Raw genomic sequence first — 27,898 nt, forward strand, 5'->3', positions numbered from 1 at the left:
TGATAGAACAAAAAAGATTTGGATGTTTTGTTCAAACATTTGAGATTGAAGTGAGAACAGCACTCAGACCTTATTAGCGGCTGTTCCTATGGGCCGTGATACGTCAGCGCATCCACCGAATTGGAAAGCAACCGTGGTGAAAATAATGGTATATGCTATTTACACCCCAGTACAAATAGTGGAAGATATTATTTGCACCCCAACCCTTGTGCAAATAATGGTAGATACTATTTGCATCCCATATTTAAATACTAGCATACAGCATATGGGTATCACTGCAGTGTGTTTATTATGTTTATTTAGAGTCCCACAGATACACAACATTAACCCCTAAACCTAACCTTACCTAAGAAAAATAACCTTGGTTTTACTACAGTAAACATGGTTTCACCTTGGTATTTTTGTTACATTTACAGTAACCACAAAATTAACCATGGTTATTATATTACCACCATATGCAGGTACTTACACCATGGTTGCATTAAAATTATAGTTTCTGCCAAAGAACATGGTTACTACAATATTAGTAATGCAATGATGCAATCTACACACAAGCGATGCCGAGCTGCAGGACCCTTCAAACCCTTCTCTGCACTTCTCGATATTCATGTGGCCATTACTAATTGTAATGTTATACCACATGCACACCCAGACCACCTTGGGATTGTAAGAGTCAAACATGTCAAGCATTAATATCATGAACCACACCTATGGTTACACTGACATCTTTTTCTTTTAAAGTGTGTCCAAATACAGTTTTAGGACCATCCCTTTGAGGGGGGTACTGGGGTTCGGCCTGAAGGGATTGTGGCAGTATTGGACTGCCTCAGTGTTTTGTTTACCCCCTTTGTGTATTCTTAGTGCTATTATTGTACCTTCAGTTTTATTCGTGCCTTGCTTGAAGCTGATAGCCAGTGTGTTCTTCTGTAGACATTCTTCAGATTCTTTATGGAGACAGAGATACATGTTCCTCCGTGTCTCCTGCTCACAAGTAACCTCCTGCTTAAATACCCGCCGACAGTGTGTCCTCCACAGCTCCTTTGAGTCCTCCCTCAAATACTGACAAGACACACTCATTACTACATTTGCTGGAGAAAATACTAGTGTTTAGTGAACAGATTTACTTAATGTTGTCCAGAGCAATAACAGCAGATGATGTCTGTGCATTAAAGGACCTAAAAGGAAACTCCTATTTGCACAGACGCATAAACAATGAAAGTCTGGTGTGCGATTCATGGTCAAAGTATGTGTTTATGGATCTCTTGTCAATGTGACATCATGTAAACAAACATACTTCATTAAACAGTTCAATGCGACAGCTGCTCCGGGGTGCATCTCTCCAGAACTGGTCTGAGCTCTTTATATGGCACTTCACGGAGATCCTTGATCACTGGTAGAATAAGAGATGCATTAGTACAATACATTTATTCTTATTATGCTAAATTTACTCAGTTTCATAAGCTCATAGTCAGTGTTGTTCCTCAAGACTCGAATGCACAGTTCCCGCAGGCTCAACATTTTCAGAAGGTAACTGGCCTTGGAGGCAGTGTACACTGCCGTTCTTGAGTTGAGCTGCACAGTGCAGCCAGTATACTCCTCCAAATCACACAACACAGAGACTGGAGGAGACGTTCAATCGGTTTGCATTCAGTTTCTTTAGGGATGTCAGGAAAAGTCTTGTTTAACTGTGACTAATTACTTTTGTGTCTCTGGACAGACAGTTTGGTAATATGAATGGGGTGGGTATCTGGCAAAGAGATGTCAGGTTGAGTGGGAACCACATCCACAACCTTTGATGAGATTGATGGTGAGTGAAAGCCACACATAGGCAGAGAAGATGCATTAGATAACCACATCATCTGAAACACTAGTGTAGACTTACAGAATGAGGCCTCTGCAGCTTTTAGTTTATTTTGTAAGTGTCACGAATGAAGCTAGGAAGCAAGTTGCAAGTGACAATAAGTTTATTTACAGTCAAAATGTGAAGATTGGGGAAAAGTCTGGGGTGAAGGTTTAGTAACGCAGGGGCTCCAATGGTCAGATGAACGGGGTGAGAAGAGTGATGAGGAGAGCTGAACAAACACGACGAATCCGGGTAACAGCCAACAGAACACGAAACAGGGACAACGAGGGAACTGGACTGGAACTCAGAGGGATCAACACAACCGGACATCACAAACAAACGATCTGACAAAGAGATGAGAAAGTGGTGAGTATTTAAAGGGAATTGAAATGAGTAACAGCTGGTGAAGAGGAGTGATTGCGGCTGAGCGCTGATCACGGTAACGAGTCGTCACGCCCACACCTCCATGCACACACACACACAAGTGATAAACAAAGCACGAGACAAGGAAGAGACATAGGATTTAAAAACCGTGACAGTAAGGTCAAAGGCTCTAACTGATACTTCAGATATGGGTCAAATTTGCCACATAGGTTCACAGATATAAGTTTTTTTGTTTTAAAAACTTGTTATTTCAATAAAGCAATTCTATTACTCTAAAATAATGTGGTATCAATAGAAGACTTGCTGATTGACATGGCCTACTGTAATTAGCACATGGCAGTTAGAGCTCTGGCCCTTTATCTCATCAAATAAACAAGTATAACTTCACCTTTCTGCGTTTTCCCACAGTGGTCACTAAGGAAGAGGATGGCGCAGGGTGTTTTCTGATGAAGTCTGGAAGCTGACCAGGTGGCAAAGGATGTTGAGCAACTTTAACAGTGATTTTGAATGTGTCCAACTTAATAATAATAATAATAATACAAATAATAATTATAAAATAAGTCCCAGTGGTCTTATCAATGTTAGAATAATCAATGGGGTATTTCATAGATGAAGTAAATTGGCTTTCCTATTAGTAATGTCCCATCTCAATTTAGATTTATAAATGAATCGCCATGCAATTAATTGTGTTAATGGTACACAAACAATTTACAACATGAACATATTAAAATGGCTCAAATATTATACACGCATTTTCACATAAGCTAATCTCTCCCTGCAGGCAGCAGCCCAACGTAGCTAATACACACAAGTGTTATCTGAAAATGTATAATTTAGTTATTTATCATTTAAATTTAGAATATTTGTATTTGCACAAAATTCTATCTGGTCATTTACTAAATATCACTGTCTGTCAAAGCAAAAATCTTTTAATTCAAATCCCTTTTGATTTATGTATGTGATGTGAACACATACTTACATTGATCACTAGGGGTCGCCTTGACAGCACTTGTACTTGTGGCTTGTTATTTTTGTCTTCTTCTTAACTTCCTTTGTGTTGTTTCTTGCTTGATTAGACTTCTATGATAAGTTTGTTAGTTTCTTTTTTTATTTTATTTTTTATTTTATTGAAAAATACAAGACTTTTGACTTCTTCAAAGTAGCCACTCTTTGTCTAGATTACAGTTCTATATACTTTGGGCCTTCTCTCATACAACTTCATAAGGCCTTTTAAACTGTACCAAAGGAGTTCCCACATCTGTTTCTATTTATTTATTTTCAATCATTAATATATTTAAAGGTACACTCTGTAATTCTTTTCCCTTTAAAACCTTTTTACCTCTAAAGAAATGAGTAGTAGCCTACTTTAGTTTAAAATCATGTACACTAGGTCAGAGCCATATAGAGAGAGAGTTGCGACAACTCCATTGACTCCAATGGAACGTTTTTTTTACAGCAATGGCGGCTCGTGGAGCCTCTCAATAGTTCCCGGAAGTAGCAGCAAATACACGCCCCGCGCCGTAGAGATGCAGCAGAACAAACTGTTTGCGACGCACTTTTAAAAGGTGAGACGTTTAAAGAATAATATTATCTTATTCTGTATATTATCAGTACATCTAAATAAAAATAACTTGCTGATAATAAAAAAACAACATCGCTGTAACAACATACTCATGCTACATACATATGTCGGTGTGTTACATAAATATATAAAATAAATGCATTTATTGACTACTAATTACCAGAAATCGCAGTTCTGTCACTCTACTCTAACAGTTTGAAATGCCCGCCAAAGCACTTCCTGGAACTATCTGAAGTCTACGTGAATCACGTGACGATCAAGCATTTAGAACTTCCGTTGTCGCAACTCTCTCTCTATATGGCTCTGCACTAGGTGAAGTTTAAACACATTCAATTAAGAATCCAGTCATTTCAGTGTCATGTGGTTAGCCATGTTGAGGTTACTAATATTTAATTATATCAAATCAGAAACACTAGCTGCCTGATGATAATTTTTCCCCTGTAGGTTTACTGATATTGGGTTAGCTGACTTGGTTTTAAGGGTTTGGAGAGGTGTGGTTGAAGGGGTGGGGGCCATCAAATTCAGTCTCTAAGTTACTTACAGTACCTTTAAACAGATGGTCACAAGGTTGTTTCAGGCTAACATATACAACTATATGTTTAATTTACTCCTTTTTTACAATTCTGAATTCTTGCTATCATTCATATTTAAGCCCCACAATCAAGTAATGTGTGCTGAAAGTGAGTCAGGCTTTTAGGTGTTATTTCTTCTCAAATTATCTTCCCTGGCCTTAACATTCTTTGTGTGCTTATACAGTCTAAACACTGCAGGGCAAAGACTTCTAAGGAATTCAAGGGAATTAAAAACACTGATAACTCTTGCTGTGAGGCCTTGGTGAAGCCAATCTTAACAAGTGCCCATGGAGCTGGACTCTTGGCAGAGGTGATACAAGAAAAAAGTTCATAGTCAGAACACATCAGTCTAAAGGAACTGTTCATGTGTCTAAGAAATCAGAAATCCACTTGATAATATAATGCACAAAATAACTTTCAAAAGAACCAGACCTTGAAAAAAAGTGCTGACCTTGAAAAAAAACAACAACAACAAAAACACCACAAAAAAGATGTGCATAAAGATATTCATCCTATAAATCTATTTGACTGTCGTTTATCTACTCAGATCCACCTGTAGCTTAAACGTTAGGAGTAGAGAGTGCAGGTGCATTACAGATAAGGTCCTTTGCAGAATCAAATGCATGTACAAATTTCTTTGCAGTGCTGAGAAGGGTCAGTAAGTGGGGAAACTACAGGACCCAAGGTAGTAACTGCCATCCCTAGAAAACAAAGCAACTCTCTTTTGTTTGTGTGAGTTGGGAATTCAATGATAGCTGACACCTCAACAGGCCGTACATTTCCCTGTTCAACCTTCTTACCACAGTAAGTAAATACAGCTTTTGCAAACTCACTCTTTGCAAGGTTAAGTGCAGGGGTGTAAAGTAATGAATTACTAATACTCACGTTACTGTAATCAACTACTTTTTCCCAAGAATTGTACTTTAAGTATTTTTAAAATTGTATACTTTTACTTTTACTTGAGTACATTTTAAGTGCTGTAACTGTACTTTTAATGTGATATTTTCCCACCGTCTGTGTTTTTATTGTTATCTATCAACATTAATGGCTAGAGAGATCTCGTGACTCCCATCCAATCAAATCAAAGTGGACACTGATTGAGCAGGGAGGAGAATTTCCACAAAAATGACCTAACAGAAATATTGATCGGTTTCTCACCCAACCTATCATATCACTTCTGAAATCATAGATTTAACCACTGAAGTCATATGGATTAGGCTACTTTTATTCTGCCTTTATGTGCTTTTGGAGCTTCATAGATTTGGCACCCATTCACTTGCATTGTATGAAACAAAAGAGCTGAGATATTCTTCTAAAAACCTTAAAAACAAATTCATACACATTCAGGATGGCATAAGTATGAGAGAATAAAACATTTTGTATGAACTATCCCTTTAAAGCCTGATGTGGCCCCTGTACCAAACAACTGCTCTTCTGCCTCTATTTTGCCTAGTGACCCTGCTTTTTAAAAAACTAATATTTAATTTTATTTTATTTATTTTATTTTTTTTTTGCATTCTTTGCATTGTTTTGAACATGTTTTATGCGTAACAATAACTCAGTTAGCATTAAGGGAAATTTAGACCCTACACATAAACTGATTTTAATGTAATTGTTTTATACATTATGATAATTTTTATTATCATAAGTTTTTCATATTTTAATTTCTGTAATCATGTCATCCTTTTATTATTTTATTTTTAAATCAGATTCCTGTAGTGTTTACAGTATCATAGATAAGTGACATATTTAAAAATTGTCAATCACAAACTGTTACGAATGAGGCAGCGAAGCAGACGAGGAGAGCGGATCTAAATGCAAGCTCACTTTATTAAAACAGTCAAATCAATAAAACACAAAGGAAAACCCTCAATGGGGAAATAAACATAAAACTAGGAACACGATGAAAACAAAAACTGAAAACTCGGGCAGGGAACACACACCAGGCTAACAACAACATTCAACGATTGACAAAGACAGAACAAAGAACCAGGGTATAAATACACAAGGACAGGATGATTACAAATGATAAACAGGTGTGAACAATGACACAAAATGGCAGTGATGACGGCAGGTGGATTGTGGGAAATGTAGTTCTAAACAATAGACTGGTGAGACACAGAACACAGGGCAGACAACAGGGGAACGTGACATAGCCCCCTCAAAGGAGCGGCTTTCAGACGCTCCTCAGAAAAAAGGGAATACTCCAAGAAAAAAAAAACTAAAAGAGAGAAGGGGGGGCAAACAGACAGACCAAGGGAGCACAGTGGGCAGGCAGGAAGTCCTGGGGGGCACAAAGGGCAGGCAGGAAGTCCTGGGGGGCACAGAGGGCAGGCAGGAAGTCCAAGGGGGCACAGAAGGCAGGCAGGAAGTCCTGGGGGGCACAAAGGGCAAGGACAGGTTCAGGAGGCCTGGGAGCTGGCCACAGGGCAGGGACCGGTTCAGGAGGCCTGGGAGCTGGCCACAGGGCAGGGACTGGTTCAGGGGGCCTGGGAGCTGGCCACAGGGCAGGGACCGGTTCAGGAGGCCTGGGAGCTGGCCACAGGGCAGGGACTGGTTCAGGGGGCCTGGGAAGAGGCCACAGGACAGGGACAGGGACCGGGTCAGGAGGCCTGGGAAGAGGCCACAGGACAGGGACTGGGTCAGGAGGCCTGGGAGGAGGCCACAGGATGGGAACAGGGTCAGGAGGCCTGGGAGGAGGCCACAGGACAGGGACTGGGTCAGGGGCCCTGGGAGGAGGCCACAGGATAGGGGCCGGGTCAGGAGGCCTAGGAGGAGGCCACAGGTCAGGAACAGGGTCAGGGGCCCTGGGAGGAGGCCACAGGACAGGGGCCGGGTCAGGAGGCCTGGGAGGAGGCCACAGGACAGGGACTGTGTCAGGGGACCTGGGAGGAGGCCACAGGACAGGGACTGGGTCAGGGGCCCTGGGAGGAGGCCACAGGATAGGGGCCGGGTCAGGAGGCCTGGGAGGAGGCCACAGGATAGGGGCCGGGTCAGGAGGCCTGGGAGGAGGCCACAGGACAGGGGCCGGGTCAGGAGGCCTGGGAGGAGGCCACAGGACAGGGGCCGGGGGCGGAGCTGAGAGGGGCTCTGGAGACGATGCTGAGGGAGGCTCTGGAAGCTCAGGAGGCGGAGCCGAGGAGTTTCAGAGGCGAAGACCTGGCAGTCTCTGGAGTCCCTGGGGGCAGAGCCGTAGGAGGCTCGAGGGGTGGAGCTCTAGAAGGCTCTGGAGTCTTTGGGAGTAGAGCCATAGGAGGCTCTGGGGGCAGAGCCCTAGGTGGCTCGAGAGACTTGAGGATCGGAGTCCTAGAGAGCCCGGGAGGTGGAGCCGTAGGAGGCTCGGGAGGCGGAGCCGTAGGAAGCTCTGGAGTCTCTGGGAGCAGAGCCGTAGGAGGCTCGGGAGGCGGAGCCGTAGGAGGCTCGAGGGGCGGAGCTCTAGAAGGCTCTGGAGTCTTTGGGAGTACAGCCGTAGGAGGCTCTGGAGGCGGAGCCCTGGGTGGCTCGAGAGACTTGAGGAGCGGAGTCCTCGAGAGCCCGGGAGGTGGAGCCGTAGGAGGCTCGGGAGGCGGAGCCGTAAGAAGCTCTGGAGTCTCTGGGAGCAGAGCCGTATGAGGCTCGGGAGGCGGAGCCGTAGGAGGCTCTGGAGGTGGAGCCGTAGGAGGCTCGGGGAGAAGGGCCATGGAAGACTCGAGAGGCTCTGGAGGCGGAGCCCTGGAAGGCTTGAGAGGCTTGGGAGGTGGAGCCCTGGAAGGCTCGAGAGGCTTGAGGGGCGGAGCCCTAGAAGACTCGAGTGACTTGAGGGGCCAAGTCCTGGGAGGCTCGAGAGACTTGAGAGGCGGAGCCCTGGAAGGCTCGAGAGGCGGAGTTCTGAAAGGCTCGAGAAGCTTGAGAGGCAGAGCCCTGGGAGGCTCGGGAAGCTCGAGAGGCGGAGCCCTGGAAGGCTCGAGAGGCTTGAGAGGCGGAGCCCTGAAAGGCTTGAGAGGCTTGAGAGGAAGAGCCCTGGAAGGCTCGAGAGGCGGAGCCCTGGAAGGCTCGAGTAGCTCGGGAGGCAGAGCTCTGGAAAGTTCGGAGGGCGGAGCTCTGGAAAGCTCGGGAGGCTCGGAGGGCAGAGCTCTGGAAAGCTCGGGAGGCGGAGCTCTGGAAGGCTCGGGAGGTGGAGCTCTGGAAGGCTCGGGAGGCGGAGCTCTGTAAGGCTCGGGAGGCGGAGCTCTGGAAAGCTCGGGAGGCGGAGCTCTGGAAAGCTCAGGAAGCTCGGAAGGCAGAGCTCTGGAAAGCTCAGGAAGCTCGGAAGGCAGAGCTCTGGAAAGCTCGGGAGGAGGAGCCTTGGGAGGCTCGAGAGGCGCTGACTCTTGGACGGGCATGACCACTGGCGCTGGCTCTTGGACGGTCATGGCTACTGGCGCTGGCTCAGGGACGGTCGAGGCTACAGGCGCTGGCTCAGGGACAGTCGAGGCTACAGGCGCTGGCTCAGGGACGGTCAAGGCTACAGGCGCTGGCTCGCTGACCGTGGCAGGCGTGGGCTCTGGCTCGCAGACCGGGGCAGACGAGGGCTCTGGCTCGCTGACCGTGGCTGACGAGGGCTCTGGCTCGCAGACCGTGGCAGGCGAGGACTCTGGCTCGCTGACCGTGGCTGACGAGGACTCTGGCCCGCTGACCATGGCTGACGAGGACTCTGGCTTGCAGACCGGGGCAGGCGAGGGCTCTGGCTCGCTGACCGGAGCAGACGAGGCCTCTGGCTCGCAGACCGGGACAGGCGTGAAGGGACGAACCACAGGCGAATGGAGTACCAACACTGTGGGAGGAGTGGCAGCATCATCCTCCCGTACGTCCACAGTGAGCGGCGATCCGCTGACTCGCAAGGTCTCCTCCACGAAACTGAGGAGTGTCCAGCAACCATTCGCCGGCGGCAACAGTTCCCTCAGAGACTCGTGTAAGTTACCCCGGAAGAATGCCACCAGAGCGTAGTCGGGGAAGTCAGAGATGCGTGCCAGCTCCAGAAAATCTTGGACGTGGTCCTCTAAAGGGCGGTCCTCCTGCCTGAGGCAAAGGAGCTGGAAATTCGCCGAGCAAGCTGCTACATCCATGTGGTGGTCAATCGTTCTGTTACGTTAGCGAAGCAGATGAGGAGAGCGGATCTAAATGCAAGCTCACTTTATTAAAACAGTCAAATCAATAAAACACAAAGGAAAACCCTCAATGGGGAAATAAACATAAAACTAGGAACACGATGAAAACAAAAACTGAAAACTCGGGCAGGGAACACACACCAGGCTAACAACAACATTCAACGATTGACAAAGACAGAACAAAGAACCAGGGTATAAATACACAAGGACAGGATGATTACAAATGATAAACAGGTGTGAACAATGACACAAAATGGCAGTGATGACGGCAGGTGAATGTTTGTGAATGTAGTTAGCCTGGTCTGTGTTCCCTGCCCGAGTTCTCTGTTCTTGTTTATTTCCCCATTGAGGGCTTTTCTTTGTATTTTGTTAGTAATAAAGTAAGCTGCATTTGGATCCTCAACCTTCGTCTGCCTTCACTGCCTTACATTCGTGACACAAACACCTATAAAATACAGATATTTTAATTCTTTCTGGCAAACAGCCATAAAAGGGAAAGTAAATTACCCCGTGCAACATTTTTAAATTGCAGCATAGATTTTTTATTATAAAGGGACATAGCTTTTGCAACTCATTGCTCACTACTCACTAATCTTAAGTACTTTTAAATGAGCTATACTTTTACTCTTACTTGAGTAGTTTTAGGACAGGTACTTTTACTCTACTCAAACTAAGTTTTTTAAGAAGTAACAGTACTTTTACTTGAGTATTATTTTCAGTACTCTTTCATCCCTGGTTTAGCGTTAACAAGGCTTCAGCTGGACGGTTAAGTGTTTATGTGATCTTCCCAAATGGCTGAATAAATCACCACATCATCCGGCCTCACAATTAAGCACTCCAGACAACACTCTCTGCATAATACCATAGAATGTGGCAGGAGCATTATACATGACAAAGGCCATGACAGAGTATTGTAAAAAGTTATCAGGGGTGACAAATGCTGAGATCTTGCAGGCATGTGTGGTCAAAGGCACCTGCCAGTAAAATTTGATGAGGTTTAGCTTGGTGACATAACATGAAGAACCAACTCCGTCCATATAATCCTCCATTTGTAGCAAGGGAAAGGAGTCTAGTTTTTACATTATTTACCTTGCGGCAGTCTGTAAAGAATCAAAACGTACAGTCTGGCTTTTTGGACCAGTAAGGAGAGCTCATGGACTCTGACTAGGTACTGGAAAACTATGTTGTAATCAATACTCTACCTACTTTTTCATCAGCTCACATTTTTTGGGTTCACTTAATAAGGATGCTCTTTGATTGGTGGACACTCATCTACCTCTATATCATGACTGAGTACAAATATTTGGGTGGAAACATCAAAGAACCGAGTGGAATACTTTATGATCAACTTAAAATCCCCATGCTGATTCTTAGGGAGATGTGAGAGATGAGATTCTTAATTACTTAGAATAGCATGTTTTTTTATGTTAATAAAACCAAAGAAATGATTTTTGACCCTAGGTTTATAGGTGATCAAAATCCTATTCTAATTGAAGGAGTATTGATTGAACAAGTAACAACATACAAATATTTAGGAATTCAAGTAGACAAACAGTTACAGTGGTCACATCATGTGGAGTATGTTTCCTCAAAAATATGTCAGCGTCTATATTTCTTAAGAAGACTAAGAGTTCATGGCGTTGACAAGGATATTATGTTGCTGTTTTATAAGGCAGCTATTGAGTCTATTGTCCGATATGATATTGTAGCCTGGTTTGGTAACCTGTCAGTTAAACTAAAATCACAGCTCCAAACATTGATTAAAAGGGCGGGAAAAATAATTGGACAAGTGCCACCGACTACTCTTAATGAGCTTTTGAAGAGGCGGTGAGGAAACAGAGTTTAAAAATTACTAACGATCCGAATCATGTCCTCTACAGTGAGTATGAGATGATGCCCTCAGGTAGAAGGTACAGGTTACCAAACTGTAGACTAAATAGGTTTAAATTTTCATTTGTACCACTCTCTATAAAAATATTGAACAACAACAAATAGGGTGTGTGTGTTAGTTTTTTAAGGTGGTAAATTATGTGTAGGTAATTATGTATGTGTTATGTATATTGTGTTGCATCTGCTATCTCGAATGCCCAAGATGAATTTCTCCGTTAGGAGACAATAAAGGCTAATCAATCAATCAATCAGCAGCGGTCTCTAACTACTGGTCCTGGGTTCAAATCCTGGATGAGCCCCCAATTGTTATGACCTGCCTCAGTCTAGAGATGGGAGGAGTAACAAAGAGGTTGGGGTTCCCTTCCTTGATCCCAGCACATTAAAAGATCAGTTAACTGTAAAATCAAACAATACTTTTATTTAATCAGCAACAGAATGAACGAAGTATCAAAAGCTTTCAGGAGGGGGCAAGGCCAATATAACAAACAAAAGTTAACATATGCCTAGAGGGTAATCAACTAGTTTACCAGTCCCACTTTATATTAGGTGTATTTAACTACTATGTACTTAAGCATATACATGTATACAATGTACTTATTATGTACATACATGTTGTTGCATTGTTCTTTCATTTAAAGTACCTGCATTTAATTACATTTGTAGTTACACTGTTAACCTTACCCCTAAACCTAAACATAACCCAACTCTAACCCTATAACCTAACTCTAACCTCTAACTCTAAGTAGCAGTGTAAAGGTAGCCAGCTGGCCCATGATAGCTGTGCAGTGTGTAAACCTCTCCTGACCTTAAGAGACACACTAGTGACCGAGGCTAAAGGCCATGGTTTATCTAGTCTCCTTAAAGGCATATCTGCCCGTAAGGGGTAAGCACCTCTCCCCTGCCATCATCGTCTTCTGGCAGTATCTAACGATTCGAGCAAGAATCTTAAAGCTGAACAAAAGATATGCTCCTTCACAGCCCAGACTCGAATACTAACTACTAAAGTGTCTGATAATAGGGAGTTTACGTGTTCGGCTGGTCACGTGGTCTCACGATTCCCATGAGAGAGTAAACCCATCCCATGGAAAATAAAACAGCTTTTTCCTAAGCCACTGATATGACTGGAGTCTAAATCATAGCTTTCGGGGTAAGACTTATTCCAGTGGGAAAAATTACTTAGCCTCGTTCAGCCAGGCTGCAAATATCAGATTTTTTTGCCTATTTAACTCAAATCTGTATAGTGTTTAGTTGTTGGAACAGACATTTTCACAAGCCCGATCCAAACCTCCTTAGTAGGTGGTTTGAAATCTGATTATAATCTGACTTTTGGTAACGTATCTCAGTCTGAACATTCAGATCGGGAGTTCATGTGGTTTTATTGTTATGCTTTGTGTGACAGGTTGTTACGTCAGGTTTTGCAACAAGAAGATATATGTCATTGTATATATCACCCTTTCCCATTTTACGCTGTGGTTTGCAACGTATGTTTTCAGATTTCATTACTGCCCAAATGAAAATTATAATCAATGGCGAAACATACATTGTCTCATACATGGAGAACCTCTGCAAATCTGTGTCATTACTGTTACGACTGTGGGTGTGCTAGCAAAAGCAAATGTACTCTGAACAGTCAAAATCAGACTTAGCCACATGAAACTTGCAGTTTGAACAGTCGGCCTAAAAAAAGGATTAAAAATAGTATTTCCCTTTCAGTGAGAGCAAAGCCTTTTTGCATCTGTTCCTGTGAAGACTGAGGTCTATATTCTTTCATAGCAATGATGTTTATACATCTTAGGAATGTTCTAAGACTAACTTGAGCCTCTGATAATGGGCATTTACTGCAAATCCCAATTAATTGCTAAATGAAGTGGCTAATAATGGTGCATAAGCCATATATAACATTCCAAAAATATAACGTTTTACAGTAATATTGGCTCTTTTACTGAAAGACCTTTCCCTTTCCCTTTTTCAAATGCCAGTTGTTTCCAGGAGTTTCTAAAAAATATAGAATATTCTATATATAAATATATATAAAATTCTATATAAGAATTTTAAGTTTAAAGTAATTGACAAGATGACATTAACAATAAATGATATATTAGAATGTATTACGATTGAAATTCATAATGAAAAGAAAAAAAATATTATTATAAGTTGTATATATAGGTCACCGGGTTCAAGTATGGAGTTATTTATTGACTGGATGGAAAAGATGTTTTCTATAGCAAATAACAAAATACTATTCATCTGTGGAGATTATAATATAGATTTGATAAATCCAAATAAACATAAAATAACAGATGAATGTGAATAGGATGTACAGTATGAGCTTATACCCAATCATCACCAGACCCAGTAGAATTACTTTGCATAGTGCCACACTCATTGATAATATTTTTACAAACAATATTGAATACACTACGGTCAGTGGCCTAATGATGTGTGACATAACTGACCATCTGCCAGTCTTCACACTGTATGATGACAACTATAAAAAAGATAATAAAGCTCCCCAAAAATTTATCTTTAAACGTATAAAGACGGAAGAAGCAATTATTTCACTCAATTATGACCTAATGGAACAAGACTGGAACACTGTATACAAAGAGAAAGATGTGAATAGAGCGTACAATAGTTTTCTAGAAACATTTAGCACATTATACAACAAAAACTGTCCTATTCGACAATACAACTACAAGAATAAACTTATAAAATGTCCCTGGTTAACTAAGGGTTTTCAAAATGCTTGCAAAAAGAAAAATACTTTATACAGACAATTTATTAAATTAAGGACAAAAGAATGTGAAAATAGATATAAAACATATAAAAATAAATTGATCAATATAATAAGAACTAGTAAGTAATTATACTATAAAACAATTAAGAATTCATATCCAGATTATTTTATTGATAAGAATGTTGAAAACTTTAATATGCATAACATAGTAAATAGTTTCAATGAGTTTTTTGTAAATGTTAGACCAGATTTAGCGGCAATAATTCCTGAGCGTGAAAGTGATACATTCAATGAGTTAATTATAGAAAGGAATGCAAAGACCATCTTTCTCTCTGATGTGAGTGAGACAGAGATTATAGCTATTGTTAATAAATGCAAAAATAAAACATCTACTGATTGTCATGATATAGATATGACAATAATTAAAAAAGTAATAAATAGTATTTCAAAACCGCTAACATACATATGCAATGTATCATTTCAGACTGGAATTTTTCCAAATAAAATGAAAAGCGCAAAAATAATACCATTATATAAAAATGGAAACAAGCACATCTTCACAAACTATAGACCTGTCTCTCTGCTACCTCAGTTTTCAAAAATCTTAGAGAAACTATTTAATGACAGATTAGAAAAATGTATAGACAAGCATGACATAATAAATGAAGGTCAGTATGGCTTTAGAACAAAGAGATCCACATCAATGGCTTTAATTGAAGCTGTGGAAGAAATTACGAACACCCTAGACAAAAACAAATATGCAGTGGGAATATTTATTGATTTAAAGAAAGCTTTTGATACTCTTAATCACTCAATTTTACTAACTAAATTGGAAAAATATGGCATTAGGGGGGTGGCTTCGAACTGGATCAAAAGTTACTTAACTGAAAGACAACAGTTTGTGAAGTTGGGCGAGTTTACGTCACAGTGTCTGGGCATTGATTGTGGGGTCCCTCAAGGATCAGTATTAGGTCCTAAATTATTTAATTTATATATAAATGACATATTTTGTGTATCTAAATTACTGAAATTTATATTATTTGCTGATGATACCAATATATTTTTTTCTTGTGATAATTATAATACACTTATAAAAATTGTAAATGAAGAACTAGTAAAACTAAAAACGTGGATGGATATTAATAAATGATCTTTGAATTTAAATAAAGCAAAGATAATGATGTTTGGTAATTATAAAGAAAACGCAGAAATATTATTAAGTATTGATGGTGTTACATTAGAAATAGTGTCAGAAATTAAATTCTTGGGAATAACTATTGATAGTAAATTAAGCTGGAAACCACACATCAGATACATACAAGGCAAAGTATCTAAAAGTATTTCTATAATTAATAAAGTTAAATACGTCTTGGAATATAATGCACTATATATATTGTATTGTTCACTGGTTCTGCCCTATTTAACTTATTGTATAGAAATTTGGGGCAATAATTATAAAAGTTCACTACATACCCTCTTCTTACTCCAAAAACGAGCAGTTAGAATCATACACAAGGTGGGATATTTTGATCATACAAACTTATTATTTTTGTAATCTAAAATTTTAAAACTTTTTGATCTAGTTGATTTTTATACTGCTCAATTCTTGTATAAAGCCAACAAAAATGATCTGCCAGGTAATATTCAAAAGTTCTTTTTAGGAAGAGAAGGGGGCTATAACCTGAGGGGATGTGAAAACTTTAAAGTCCAGGCGGTGAGAACCACCAGGAAAAGCTTGTGTGTGTCTGTGTGTGGTGTCAGACTTTGGAATGGTTTGGGGATACAGTTCAAGCAATGCCCAAATATTCACCAATTCAAATTCAAATTTAAAGAAATGGTGTTGATCAAATATGAGACTGAGTGAGGGATCTGGGTGCTCTTGTGTTTGTGATTGGGAGGGGTACTGGTTATGGTAAAATAAACTTAAGTATTTAGGATTATAAACAGTTCCTATTTATTTATCTTGATATTGAAAATGGTGACACAATTACAAAAGAGTGGGATATGTGTACATAGCTGAGTAAATAATGATAATGATTATTATTAATTATTATTGATATTACTGTTATTGTAAAACTATGTTTAAACTAGGATATGGTTATATTTTATATATGATGTGATTATTATAGATATCAGGATATATATTTGAATGTTTACGATAATGAGGATTATCATATAGCATTATAGTGATTATTGAGATAGCATAATGTAATTGTAAGAAACTATAATATCAAATAAATATTATCAAAACAAATAAATTAGTATTTATTTAACTGTTAATGGCAGCGGATATATGGGGTAATATATGGGAAGGAATTGGGGGTGGGAGCAAATAAGTTATACTTCTTTCCACTCCCTTTCGAGCAACTATTATTATAAGTGTAAATAATATGTGTGTATATGTGTATATATTTATATCTATGTATATGGGAGATAAGCTGTGCTATGTTATTTTTATTTTTATTTTTTATTTGTGTGTGTGTGTTAATATATATGTATATATTTATTTTATTTTGCTCGAAATAAACTTCAATCAAAAAAAAAAAAAAAAAGAATTGTCCTACAGCCCTTGGCATACTTAAGTGAAAGCCTCCTTCACAGAATAAGTGCATTGTGTTTAGAGGACATGAACTCTGTTTAGAAAGGAAGAGCTTAAAAAAGCCTCACTTGGCACATGACTTGAGTAACAGGTGGAAGATGGCAGAGCTGGTTTTGACTGCTACCTTTAACCTAGTGTGAATGATGTAATAGGCATTTGAAGAGCTATTATGTGAACAGTTATGTTTTTTAAATATTTTCTGAAATGACAGAAGATCTTATGTTGAAATGAGACTCACTATGCCACTGTGAGCTCTATTTTTGTGAGCGCACAAAGCGCAGCATTACGCGCAACAAACATGCATTACATCTTATCCAGTTTTTGTGATAGAGCTACTTCTAGGCGCAAGTGGGCGTGGATGGGAGTGTTTGTGCTACCTCCGGGTGTATGTGTGCAAACTGTGGGTGTTTTGTGTATTAGCAAAGTGGTGAAAAGGACAATTTGCTATTTTTCTGAGAAATAAGTCCACGTCCAAGTCCAATGTCTGTTTTCAGTCCAACATCTAAATTCAGTTCCTACATTTTTCTGAGATTCCACCAGCAGATGGTAATAAAGTTTATGTCCAAACTGAAAATATAGTGGAACATCAAATTCTGTCCCTGACAATCACAGTTTTATGAAACCAAAATGTATGAGATTTGTGTTTAACTATCTATAGGTCATGGTTTCATTTTTAATTATTATTATGTTTATATTTACAATTATATATATAACAATTAAATATATGTGCTCTTAATACCTGTTCTCCTGATTTGTAAGCTATTTATTCTTTTTAACTTTTTTATATAACATATTCTCCATGTGTGTATTATTTTTATTCTTAATTAAAATTCTTAATTGGTTTTTATTTATTTTTTGTATCTTGTATTGTCTTTAAAATGTTTAGGTAAAGCACTTTGAATTACCATTGAGTATGTAATGTGCTATATAAATACACTTGCCTTGTCTTGCTGATCTAATTTGTATTGGTATTTTTCCACCTGTTGTCACAGAGTGATTTTTAAGTCACTGAAAACGGCCGGTGGAATAATTTGGAGAGGGTAAAATGTTTTAATTTGGTATAATTTGTTTGACCACTTCATAATTTTTATTATATTTTCATTTGGTTTAAAGTGTAATTTGAATTTAGAAATATTTTTGGTTTCATTTTTTTATGTAAAGCAATAAATTAATTTCATTTTCAAAATCAAAATCGACCGGTAGAAGTGAAGCGTGCTCCGATACAATCACGGTTAAAGTCACGGTTTGTGTGCCAGTAGATAAAAATGATTAATAATAGTTACATTCTCTAGAATTTAATGGAGTGTATGTCGAAATTCTGACAAGAATCACACTTTTCATATAAATGGAGAGTGTCACTGTCAAAGAAATATACTTGACATTCATAAAGGACGCAGATAATGCACAAAAGAACATAATTTTCTTTCTTTTTTTAATTCATTGCATATGGTCCATTTACACTACCAAATTGTGTTTATTACTGGTGCTTGAGGGAATGGACTATAATAGGATGTAGACGGTTAAATGACCAGAGAAGTACCTCAGAAATAAATTGCACTTGATCCAGCCTATTAGTGCTCTGTGTGAGTGATTTTGCCAAACCCACCCGTGCCTAAACTTGCTGGCACGAAAATACCAAAACATCATGGCCATGCCCACTGACCTTGCACGTATATGGCATAGCACTGCACTTAACACTAGTGCTCTTCAAATAGGGCCCTGTAAGTAAATATAAGTAAAATGAATAGATTAGATTTTGAATCTGGTATTGTATATGCTTGTATTTCAAACCACAACATATTAAATGTATTTGAATACCTGCATGCCATGATTAAGTAAGAGACAAGACTGTTTGAATGTGAGAGGGAGGCATCTGCCTCAGCCTTTGTTCTGTAGTAATCTACACTTCCTGGTTTACTTCAATGTCAAGGTTGGTTGGGCAACGAGTGAAGTGGGGGAGGGCTTTAGCTGCGTCATGCTGATACTCTCCTTCCCTGTTCGCTAACCGTCAGGCAGTAAAGCACATGCTTTTGAATGTTAGCCCACCGAAATAAAGGTTCTGTGGTTCACACATCGAAAGTTTGCGCCACGCGCTCTTCATTACATCAGGTGAATATTACAGTGAGCGAGCCAAGGAGCTGGAACATAAACAGGAAGCTGGGAAAGAACTCAGATGCTGAAGTCTGATGAAACTGCTAACGCTACTCAGAATGCATTGAAATCTGTGTAACACCAGCAGCGGTGCACCGGCGTAAGGTGGGATGTGGATGTGGATGTGGATGTGATGTGGGTGTTGATTTGTGTATACATGAGGGTGTTTAAAGTGGGGTTATGTAAGGCTAAAGGAGTTTCAAGGACATTGAATAGTCCTTAGCCACTGAACACAAACTGGTTCTTGTGAATGGATAATTGTTCATACAGTCCTGTAGAAGGAAATAGTTATGTCATAGAATGAGGAAGGTGATTAAGAAGTGTATATGAAGGTAATTACGGGAATTGTTGGTGTAGTATTGTGTGCGCCAAGTTCATGATTAATTTCTGTTCAGTAAGTTTGAATGGGACAGGTCATGTGATTTCTCTGACATGAAGTGTCATTTCAAATCACATCAACACAACAGAAATATCCAAATCTGGGCTGAGTTTCAAAATTCAATAAAAGGGGGAAAAGGGTAAATAGGTGCTAAAGTAGAGTGTTAATTGGAAATAAAAATCATTATGAATAAATATATATTTTCAGTGAAATTGTGTTTGATATGGCAAGCTATTGCATACATTTATGATTGGGAATTTGAACAAACCCCTAATTGTTAAACACTGCTGCATAACCCATCCCAAATCGTTTGTGCTACAGACATGAATGATACATCACATCATGTGGCCATTTCAGAAACTATTTAGCCCTAGATGGAGCACTTGTGTTAAATGAATAGTTCACCCTAAAATGATCATTCTTTCATCATTTACTCACAATTATGCAGTTTCAAAATCTTTCTTTTTTTCTGCAGAACACAAACGAAAGTATTTTGGGGATATCATGTGAACAATGTATGAATTAATTTGCCACTTTGAGTTTCCGTACATGAAATTGAGATAAACTGTTAGTAGGCTGACTACTCTGTTTGCTTAAGTATCCAGACCAGCCCGAAACAGCAACAATGACCTTTTTTACACCTGGTATTAAGATGCATTTTTGGTGATTTGATCACGTGTGGTCACTGGTCATCGTTAAATACCGGTCTAAACGGGGTTTGAAATGGTTGTGATCAGATCACTCAAACCACATATATGAATGTGGTCTAAAACGCATTTGAGGTGTGAACACTAATCTGTCCTGTGTGCATCCCGGCAGCAGCGAAGCGCCAACCCTCACCTGTCAACTGCTGTGCTAAAAACAATAGTTACATTTTGCCAGTAACGAGCAGCTTTAAAAGGAAATAACCTTCTGATATGAACATTAACAAAAGCGGATACATAACACAAGCATGAGAACTTCAAGGATCTTCTTCAGTGCATCTGAAATTAACATTCACGGATGCTTATTAGAAGCATGACAATCTGCAGCTTAGGTTAATACAGGTAATCCACTAAAATAACAGACAATACTGTTCAAAATATTTCTCTTGTGCTTCGATAAAATTTCAGATGCATTTAGGAGAAATAACATGCATTTTTGTGCTATCTTTGTCTATTCTGAATTTGTTGCAGTTTATTATCATGCCGTGACACTCTGACATAGTGATTGATGTATGTTGTCATGAAACAACATACATGGAGGAGTCCCTCCTCTCCATATCAGATCGCAAGTGGTCACAGTAGATGCATTTGAGCGACCAGGTGTAAACAGTGATGTGTCTCACCTGACCACATGTGATCGGATCACCAAAGACAATAGGTGAGTTCGACTTCAACTGCGCCTTGCCTTAACGATCGGCCAGATTTGCTGATTGCAGTCAGGCGAGGACTTGACAAGAGAGGTGTCAAGCCAGACATTTCTGTGCTTCCCATTGTGTGCTAAACTTAAATTAGTCCCGGCAGATCAGGCAAAGTATGCTTTTTTTTTTATTGCAAACAAAGTGGATGTGATCGAATTTAGATAGACAGATGTAAGTATTTACATATAATAACAGGAAACACTGTTAATTTGAATAGGTTAGGTGCTGCTTAATACATTGCCTGCAAGGTACAGGAAGAAAGTCCAATATAAGCATAATCTTTTTTTTTTTTTTTTTTTTTTTTTATTACATGAAAAGTGATTTGTACTGGTTTAAAAACATGGATTTGTGAGAGTTTAGCAGAAATTAAGCTGTCAGTATATTTCATGCTGTGTCATTTTCAGAGCTTGTGCAGCCGCTTTGGAGTAACGCCAATGGCTGCACTCATCTCGCTCTCATGGTACTTTCATGGTATACTTCATCGTGACATAACAGCGCCCCAACAACATTCCTAACCACCATGCATTGTATCAAGCAAAGGGCCCATTGGTCTGTGCAGTGCTGCATGAAGTCAAGCACACCTATTGAGTCAAACCAATGTGAATTAGGGTTGGTATATCTGTTTGTCCAACCCATTGAAGACAGGGCAGTGTTCAGGTTACATGTGTCTAAAGTTATGTGTCTTTTTCCAATTCCATTTGGTGATCCTAGTAGTGCAGAAAAAACACATTGCAGCTTTAAAATTGCTGGCAAATAAATACTGCTTGAAGGTCAAAGAATAGGAGGAGCCATTGATAAAATAATAATCTTGCATTTGCTTTCATTTTACAGATAAACTTGATCACCAGTTGCCTTTTTGAAGGAAGTAGTCATCAGCCCTTTCATCATGTCATTACTCACACACGTGTTGGCCTGCCTGTTTGGCATTGGCTCATGGGTGGCCATAAACGGGATGTGGGTGGAGCTACCTATGATTGCCCCTGAGATTCCAGAGGGCTGGTACCTGCCCTCCTACCTTACTATAATTATCCAAATGGCCAACATCGGCCCCCTCTTCATCACACTCATGCACCGCTTCAGACCTGGAGCACTGGACGAGCGACCTGTTATCTACACCATTGTGGCAGTTGGTGTGGTGGCCACTTTCCTCCTTGCTTTCTTCTGGAAGTACACACTTACTTTTAGAGATGGCGAGCACAGTGCTGCCTTACTGTCTCTCAGCTTCCTGTTGTCTGTAGTGGACTGCACCTCCTCAGTCACCTTTCTACCCTTCATGATGCGTCTACAGCCCAAGTACCTCACCACCTACTTCATTGGGGAAGGTTTAAGTGGGCTGGTCCCAGCACTAGTGGCTCTTGTCCAAGGTGTGGGTTTGGTCCACTGTAAAAATGTTAGTGCTATCGCAAATTTTAGCATGGGTAACTCATCCTGGGATTCTGATGGAGAATTACAAGCCATCTACCAGCCAGCCAACTTCTCTGCTCAGGTTTTCTTCTTGTTCCTCAGTGCTATGATGATAGTGTGCCTGTGCGCCTTCCTGTTACTCAACCATCATCCAGCTGTGGCATGGGAACACAAGAGCAAAGATTATATTGTTGAGTCTCAGCAGGTGGAGAAGATTGATATGAGCCAATCCTTGAAGAGGGAAACTCCAGAAGAGAGGCCAATGTTAGATACTCCGGAAAGCCTGGTAATTCGCCGCAGCACATTTGGAAAAGGGACCTACAGCAGAACTGAGCTGGTCTTTATTTTTGTGGTTTTGGCCTGGGTCAATGCATTGACCAATGCAGTCCTTCCCTCAGTCCAGTCTTACTCTTGTTTTCCTTATGGAAATCAGGCCTATCATCTAGCAGCAACCTTGTCCACTGCAGCCAATCCGGTAGCCTGCTTCATTGCCATGTTTGTACCAATCAGGTGAGAGCAACAATACTGGTTTTCAAAATCAAGCAATTGTTCCAAGTCAGTATGCACACTTAACTGATTACTTGTTGTTAAAATATATGTGCAGGCTAATCTTATCCTGTTGTTGTCTGTTATAACTAGGGCTGGGTATTGAGTTCAATACATTTTAGGCACCGTCGGAATTGCCTCTAAACAATCGAGTATCAAAAAATGTCTTGTCATTCGGTACCAAATTTCGATACCTATGGGGTTAATCTCGTCAACGTCAGTGATAAGCATGTAGCATGCTAGATGTGCCCAAATCTAAAAGTGCCAGTGATTGGCTGTGTTGAGGCATCAAGGAATAACTGTAGTTTACACCGGTTACGCCCAGAGACGCGGCTCACACGTGAGGCTGTAGTGTGTATATGTCTCAAACCCCATAGATGTAAAAGATGTGGAAAAGATCAAAAGTGTGGCTACATTTCACCAGGCTCGATGCCAACAGCGGGCGATGCAATATTTGCGAAAAGATAATTGCTGCCAAGACCTGCAATACGACAAATCAGATGAAGCACTTGACAGTGCACAGAATAAACTTAAGAGTTGAAAGTGGCTCCGTCTTCGACTGCAAGAAGACCGAGCTGGTGCAGTCATCCTCTCAGCGTCCTCCTTTTACAGCGCTTCCTTCAACATGCCCACCACACAAGTCCTCTAAAACTACTGATGAATGCAGCGGCACTATGACTGGGACTCCGAAAGGTAAGGTTAACGTTTAAGCAAACAAACCAACAAACAAAATCGGCTAACTTGTAGTGTTACATGCTTGTGTACTTGTTAAATTAACGTTTCTGTGCGCGGTGACATTGTGCTGTAAACTGGGACCTACGTAACGTTAGTTATTGTTTGGATGTATGGCTATACATAGTTAGCTAAATCGATGCTAAAAATACTTAAAGGTTGACACTAACTGATCAAGTTTAACGTACATTAAAATAGTTATCTTGTAGTTACCGTACTTATCCTTAGGGTTGGCTGAATTAACAGTTTAGCTTTCTTGTTTTTATTTTTTTCCCTCTTCACATTAATGTTACAGCCTCTGCCCCTGCCAACCCTGATATGAGGAGACCAAAAGGCTCAGGAGATGATTCTTTGAGTCTGTAAAAAAAACTGAAAAAATAAAACCAAAATTTTTATGAGGTAATGTTTGTAATCTTGTTAATACGGATTTCATAAAATTGGTATCGAAAAAAAGTATTGTATAGGAACCGGTATCAAAGTCAAGATATCGATATTGATTAACAATACCCAGCCCTAGTTATAACGAATTTAAGTAGTTAACAAAATATCAATGTAGCTAAACCCGGTCCATAGCTTCATGTCATTGACCCACTCTCTACACTTTGTCAAGGTCAAAAAATGGTCATTGCGACTCTCTAAAGTATTGGCATTATGGAGTAACATGCTTTTTTGACCATTTTTACAAATTTAACTCACTAAAAATCACATTATCCGCTAAGAACATACACCAATGCGAGTGAAAACACTGGAGACTGGATAACGAAAATGGGCTTCAGTTATGAATTGTGGTGAATTATGAAAAAAGATGGATACCCGTACAGTATGACTTGCTGTTACTCCCAAGCTTGGATGTCTGTTGGGTCACATGTTTGATATAAGGCTTGTTGTATAATAGTGAATTGCTGATTAATGATGGTCAGTAATCAATAAAAGTAGGGATGTCCCGATACTGGTATCAGAAACGGGACCAATGCGGTGCTCATGTACTTGTACTCATGCTAGTAAAAAATGCTCCGAGATCAAAAAACGAAACTATCTGACGTTTGAATGTCATTCCGAAAATATTTAGCACTTCGATTAAAATCACTTTATGTCCTAATGGGACTGTTAAACCATAAAGGTTGCGATAAAATTAGATAAATATATCGTTCGCATGTGCTGCGCACTTCATATGTGAGCAATTGTGAATGTGAGGAACGGTGTTTTGCCGACACTGGCTGCTGATACCTTTTAGAACTCCTTGACTCATACACAGAAAACACCATCATGAGCATTGATCGCTCTGTAGCATATGACAGAGCACAGAGCGCTAATTCACTAGGTAGTGCAAGGCACATACATTATTTACTCAATAGACTACATACAATTTAAATGGAGAAAAGTAAAGCAGAAATATATCACTACTGTATAGTTATGTACTATTCACTGTAATACTACTAATAATAATAATATATCAATAGTAATTGTATTACTATAATGTATTACTATTATTTAAGCAATATCACTTCTGTGATGCTCTGTTATAAAGCACTTTATTTGACAAAAATCACTTCAGTGTTGTATTTGTTTATTGTGCTCTGAGGTTCTGTATAAAAGCACTTCATTCACTTAATTTGATAAATATAATACTATAATAATACAATATTATGAAAATAATTCTTGTATTTTTATTTAATAAAATTGATAAAAAAAAATGTTTTTATGTTTTGGTAATAAAATTAAAATAAATTGTTGATATGGAATTCAGAAACTCAAAAAACAGGTAGGCAATCAGTATTCTCGAGTACCGAAGAGGACGTATCAGTACTCGTTTTCAAAGAAAAATGGTTTCGGGACATCCCTAAATAAGTGAACGACAAAATTTGCGTTCCTAACTTCCTAGTTCCAAGTAAGTGTTGGCTGGCTGAAACTCTTTCTCTAATAATGTTCAAGGTCTCTGATGCTGATGGGGGTTCTAACATTGACTGGCACGGGGTTTGGAGCATACATAATGGCCATGGCAGTACTAAGCCCTTGCCCTCTGCTCATCCATCATGACCTAGGAGCAGCACTCATTGTAAGGCTTGCAAAACTTTTACATGCTTTTCATTTGTGATATTGGCAATACACAATAGCGATATTCAATATTTTATAATTATAATGCAGACTTGAAATTATTGTAAAGTTAGTTTTAGTTGTCATCAACATAATAAAATGTTATTATTATGGAGGCAGAAGTGTGTGTTTAGATATACAGTATGGTCAAAGTGATTCTAAATTCCTAAAAATCTGAATAACTGATGGACAGACAGTGTTAAAACACTTGAGTGCAACAAAGCACAAATATTATGTGAGTGGCATATGACCCCGCTTGGTGCCAAGTCACATACTGTATTTAAGATGAACTTAATCTCTTTTTCTCCCTCCATCATTAGGTCATAACCTGGGTCATTTTTGTCCTAACTTTGTCCTATGTGAAGGTGATGATTGGGGTGATCCTGCGAGATGAAGGTCACAGCGCCCTCCTTTGGTGTGGAGCTGTAGTGCAGCTTGGCTCTATGTTAGGTGCCCTGACAATATTCCCTTTGATTAGTGTTTATAGACTTTTCCAATCAGGAGATCCCTGTAACACCAGGTGCCCTGAATAAAAGCAAGCATTTTTCTGATGGATTCAAGGCAAACTACTAATGTGTAAGTAAAGTAAAACCAAACATGTTTCAAGAAACACATTAGAATGTTACTGTTATTTTACAATATCCAAGCTACTGTATTGTTAAAAAAAAAAAAAAAAAAACTTTTGGTTGTCATGTAGTTTTTATACTGGTACATTATGATAGATAACCCATAAACAAGCCTCTACACTAAGTCCCATACAGTGTTACTGTTATCTATTATGACAATTTTGTTATATGCATATGCTGATATGTCGGGGTTTTTTTGTGTTATATTAAAGCAGTACTGAAGTCTAAGGTCATGATTTTTTGTTTTAATCTGGAGAATGTTTGTGTTTTGTTTTTAAGATACTTAAGATCAAATCTTAAAGTGCATTTCTGTTCTTTTGTTTTATATGACTTTATTGTGCTTGGAAAAAGTAAATGTTCTTAAATTAATGAATTCCTGAGCTGTGTTGTGGTTATTTATGTTAAATATTCACTTGGGTCAACCCAACTAGTTTATTTTGGGGGGGGACGGGGGTGTATGTGTGTGTAATATATATGTTTAGAATAATGTACAGGTTTTGCTCTTGTGGAAAGAAATTGGTACTTTTATTCACCAAAGTGGCATTCAACTGATCACAATGTATAGTCAGGACATTAATAACATGAAAATTACTATTACAACTTTCAAAATTACTTCAAAGATTTTTCAATCTGCAGCAATGACAGCTTTGCAGATCCATGACATTCTAAGTTTTGTCCAGATACTCTGGTGACATTTCACCTCACACTTCCTGTAGCACTTGCCATAGATGTGGCTGTCTTGTCGGACAATCCTCACACACCTTACAGTCTATCTGATCCCACAAAAGCTCAATGGGGTTAAGATCCATAACACTCTTTTCCAATTATCTGTTGTCCAATGTCTGTGATTCTTTGTCCACTCTAAACGTTTCTTTTTTGTATTTCTGTTTCAAAAGTGTCTTTTTCTTTGCAATTCTTCCCATAAGGCACCCCTGAGTCTTCTCTTTACTGTTGTACATGAAACTGGTGTTGAGCGGGTAGAATTCAATGAAGCTGTCAGCTGAGGACATGTGAGGCGTCTATTTCTCAAACTATAGACTCTGATGTACTTATCCTCCACATCTCTTTCTGTCCTTGTTAGAGCCAGCTGTCCTTTTGTCTTTGAAGATTGTAGTGTACATCTTTGTATGAAATCTTCAGTTGATTTTGAAGCATTGTATAGCCTTCATTTCTCAAAATTAATTTATTCCTTGACTGACAAGTTTCTAGAGAAAGCTGTTTCTTTTTTTTTGTTGTTGCATTTTTTTTGACCTAATATTGACCTTAAGACATGTCAGTCTAATACATACTGTGGCAACTAAAAAAAAAAGACAATGTTAAGCATCAATTAATGAACCAAATAGCTTTTAGCAGTGTTTGATATAATGGCAAGTGATTTTCTAGCACCAAATTATCAATTTAGCATGATTACTCAAGGATAAGGTGTTGGAGTGATGGCTGCCGGAAATGGGGCCTGTCTAGATTTGATCAGAAATTATTTTTTCCAAAGAGTGATGGTGCAGTAATGTCCTGACTATAATTTGTGATTAGTTGAATTTCAGAATATTTGCTCATCTGTAGTATAAAGATAAAGATTTTATAATGTAGGCTAAGGTTCACTAATTAAACAAGTATATATTCAGCTAATTGTCAGCCTCATACATGTGTGCATCTCATAAACAATTAGCGGATATGCATATAAACAGCCTTTTAATTAACAGACTAGAATAATCATGGCTGCTTAGTAAGACGTGCAAAGGTGGTCCAGAGAAATGGGATGCACCTGAGCTAATTTTCAAGTGTCATCAAAGGGTCAGAATACTTATGTCAATGTGATATTGACATAATGTGA

General features: G+C 39.4%; 1 protein-coding gene and 1 long non-coding RNA gene across 2 annotated transcripts; one reads left to right on the plus strand and one right to left on the minus strand.

Annotated features, from left to right (window-relative positions):
* Window positions 1–886: 886 nt before the first annotated feature.
* Window positions 887–18,632, minus strand: LOC127658421 (uncharacterized). Its single transcript, XR_007972380.1, has 4 exons — window positions 18,552–18,632; window positions 18,397–18,452; window positions 1,295–1,390; window positions 887–1,059 (listed from the first exon to the last, which is right to left on the minus strand). It is a non-coding gene; the product is annotated as an uncharacterized LOC127658421 (long non-coding RNA).
* A 93-nt stretch (window positions 18,633–18,725) lies between these two features.
* On the plus strand, window positions 18,726–26,819 carry LOC127658416 (solute carrier family 52, riboflavin transporter, member 3-B-like). Its single transcript, XM_052147699.1, has 4 exons — window positions 18,726–18,989; window positions 21,497–22,579; window positions 25,280–25,403; window positions 25,762–26,819. Exons 2-4 carry the CDS (start codon window positions 21,552–21,554, stop codon window positions 25,972–25,974), a joined length of 1,365 nt encoding a protein of 454 aa, XP_052003659.1. The 5' UTR covers window positions 18,726–18,989; window positions 21,497–21,551; the 3' UTR covers window positions 25,975–26,819.
* Window positions 26,820–27,898: the final 1,079 nt, after the last annotated feature.

The sequence above is a fragment of the Xyrauchen texanus genome, chromosome 17, assembly GCF_025860055.1.
Source record: "Xyrauchen texanus isolate HMW12.3.18 chromosome 17, RBS_HiC_50CHRs, whole genome shotgun sequence".
Taxonomy (NCBI): domain Eukaryota; kingdom Metazoa; phylum Chordata; class Actinopteri; order Cypriniformes; family Catostomidae; genus Xyrauchen; species Xyrauchen texanus.

Excerpts from the sequence above, each read along its gene's own strand:
- LOC127658416 (XM_052147699.1), top strand. The coding sequence starts at position 21,552 with ATGTCATTACTCACACACGTGTTGGCCTGCCTGTTTGGCATTGGCTCA. Across the intron at positions 22,580-25,279 it reads GCCATGTTTGTACCAATCAG|GTCTCTGATGCTGATGGGGG; the intron begins GTGAGAGCAACA and ends ATAATGTTCAAG. Across the intron at positions 25,404-25,761 it reads ACCTAGGAGCAGCACTCATT|GTCATAACCTGGGTCATTTT; the intron begins GTAAGGCTTGCA and ends CTCCATCATTAG.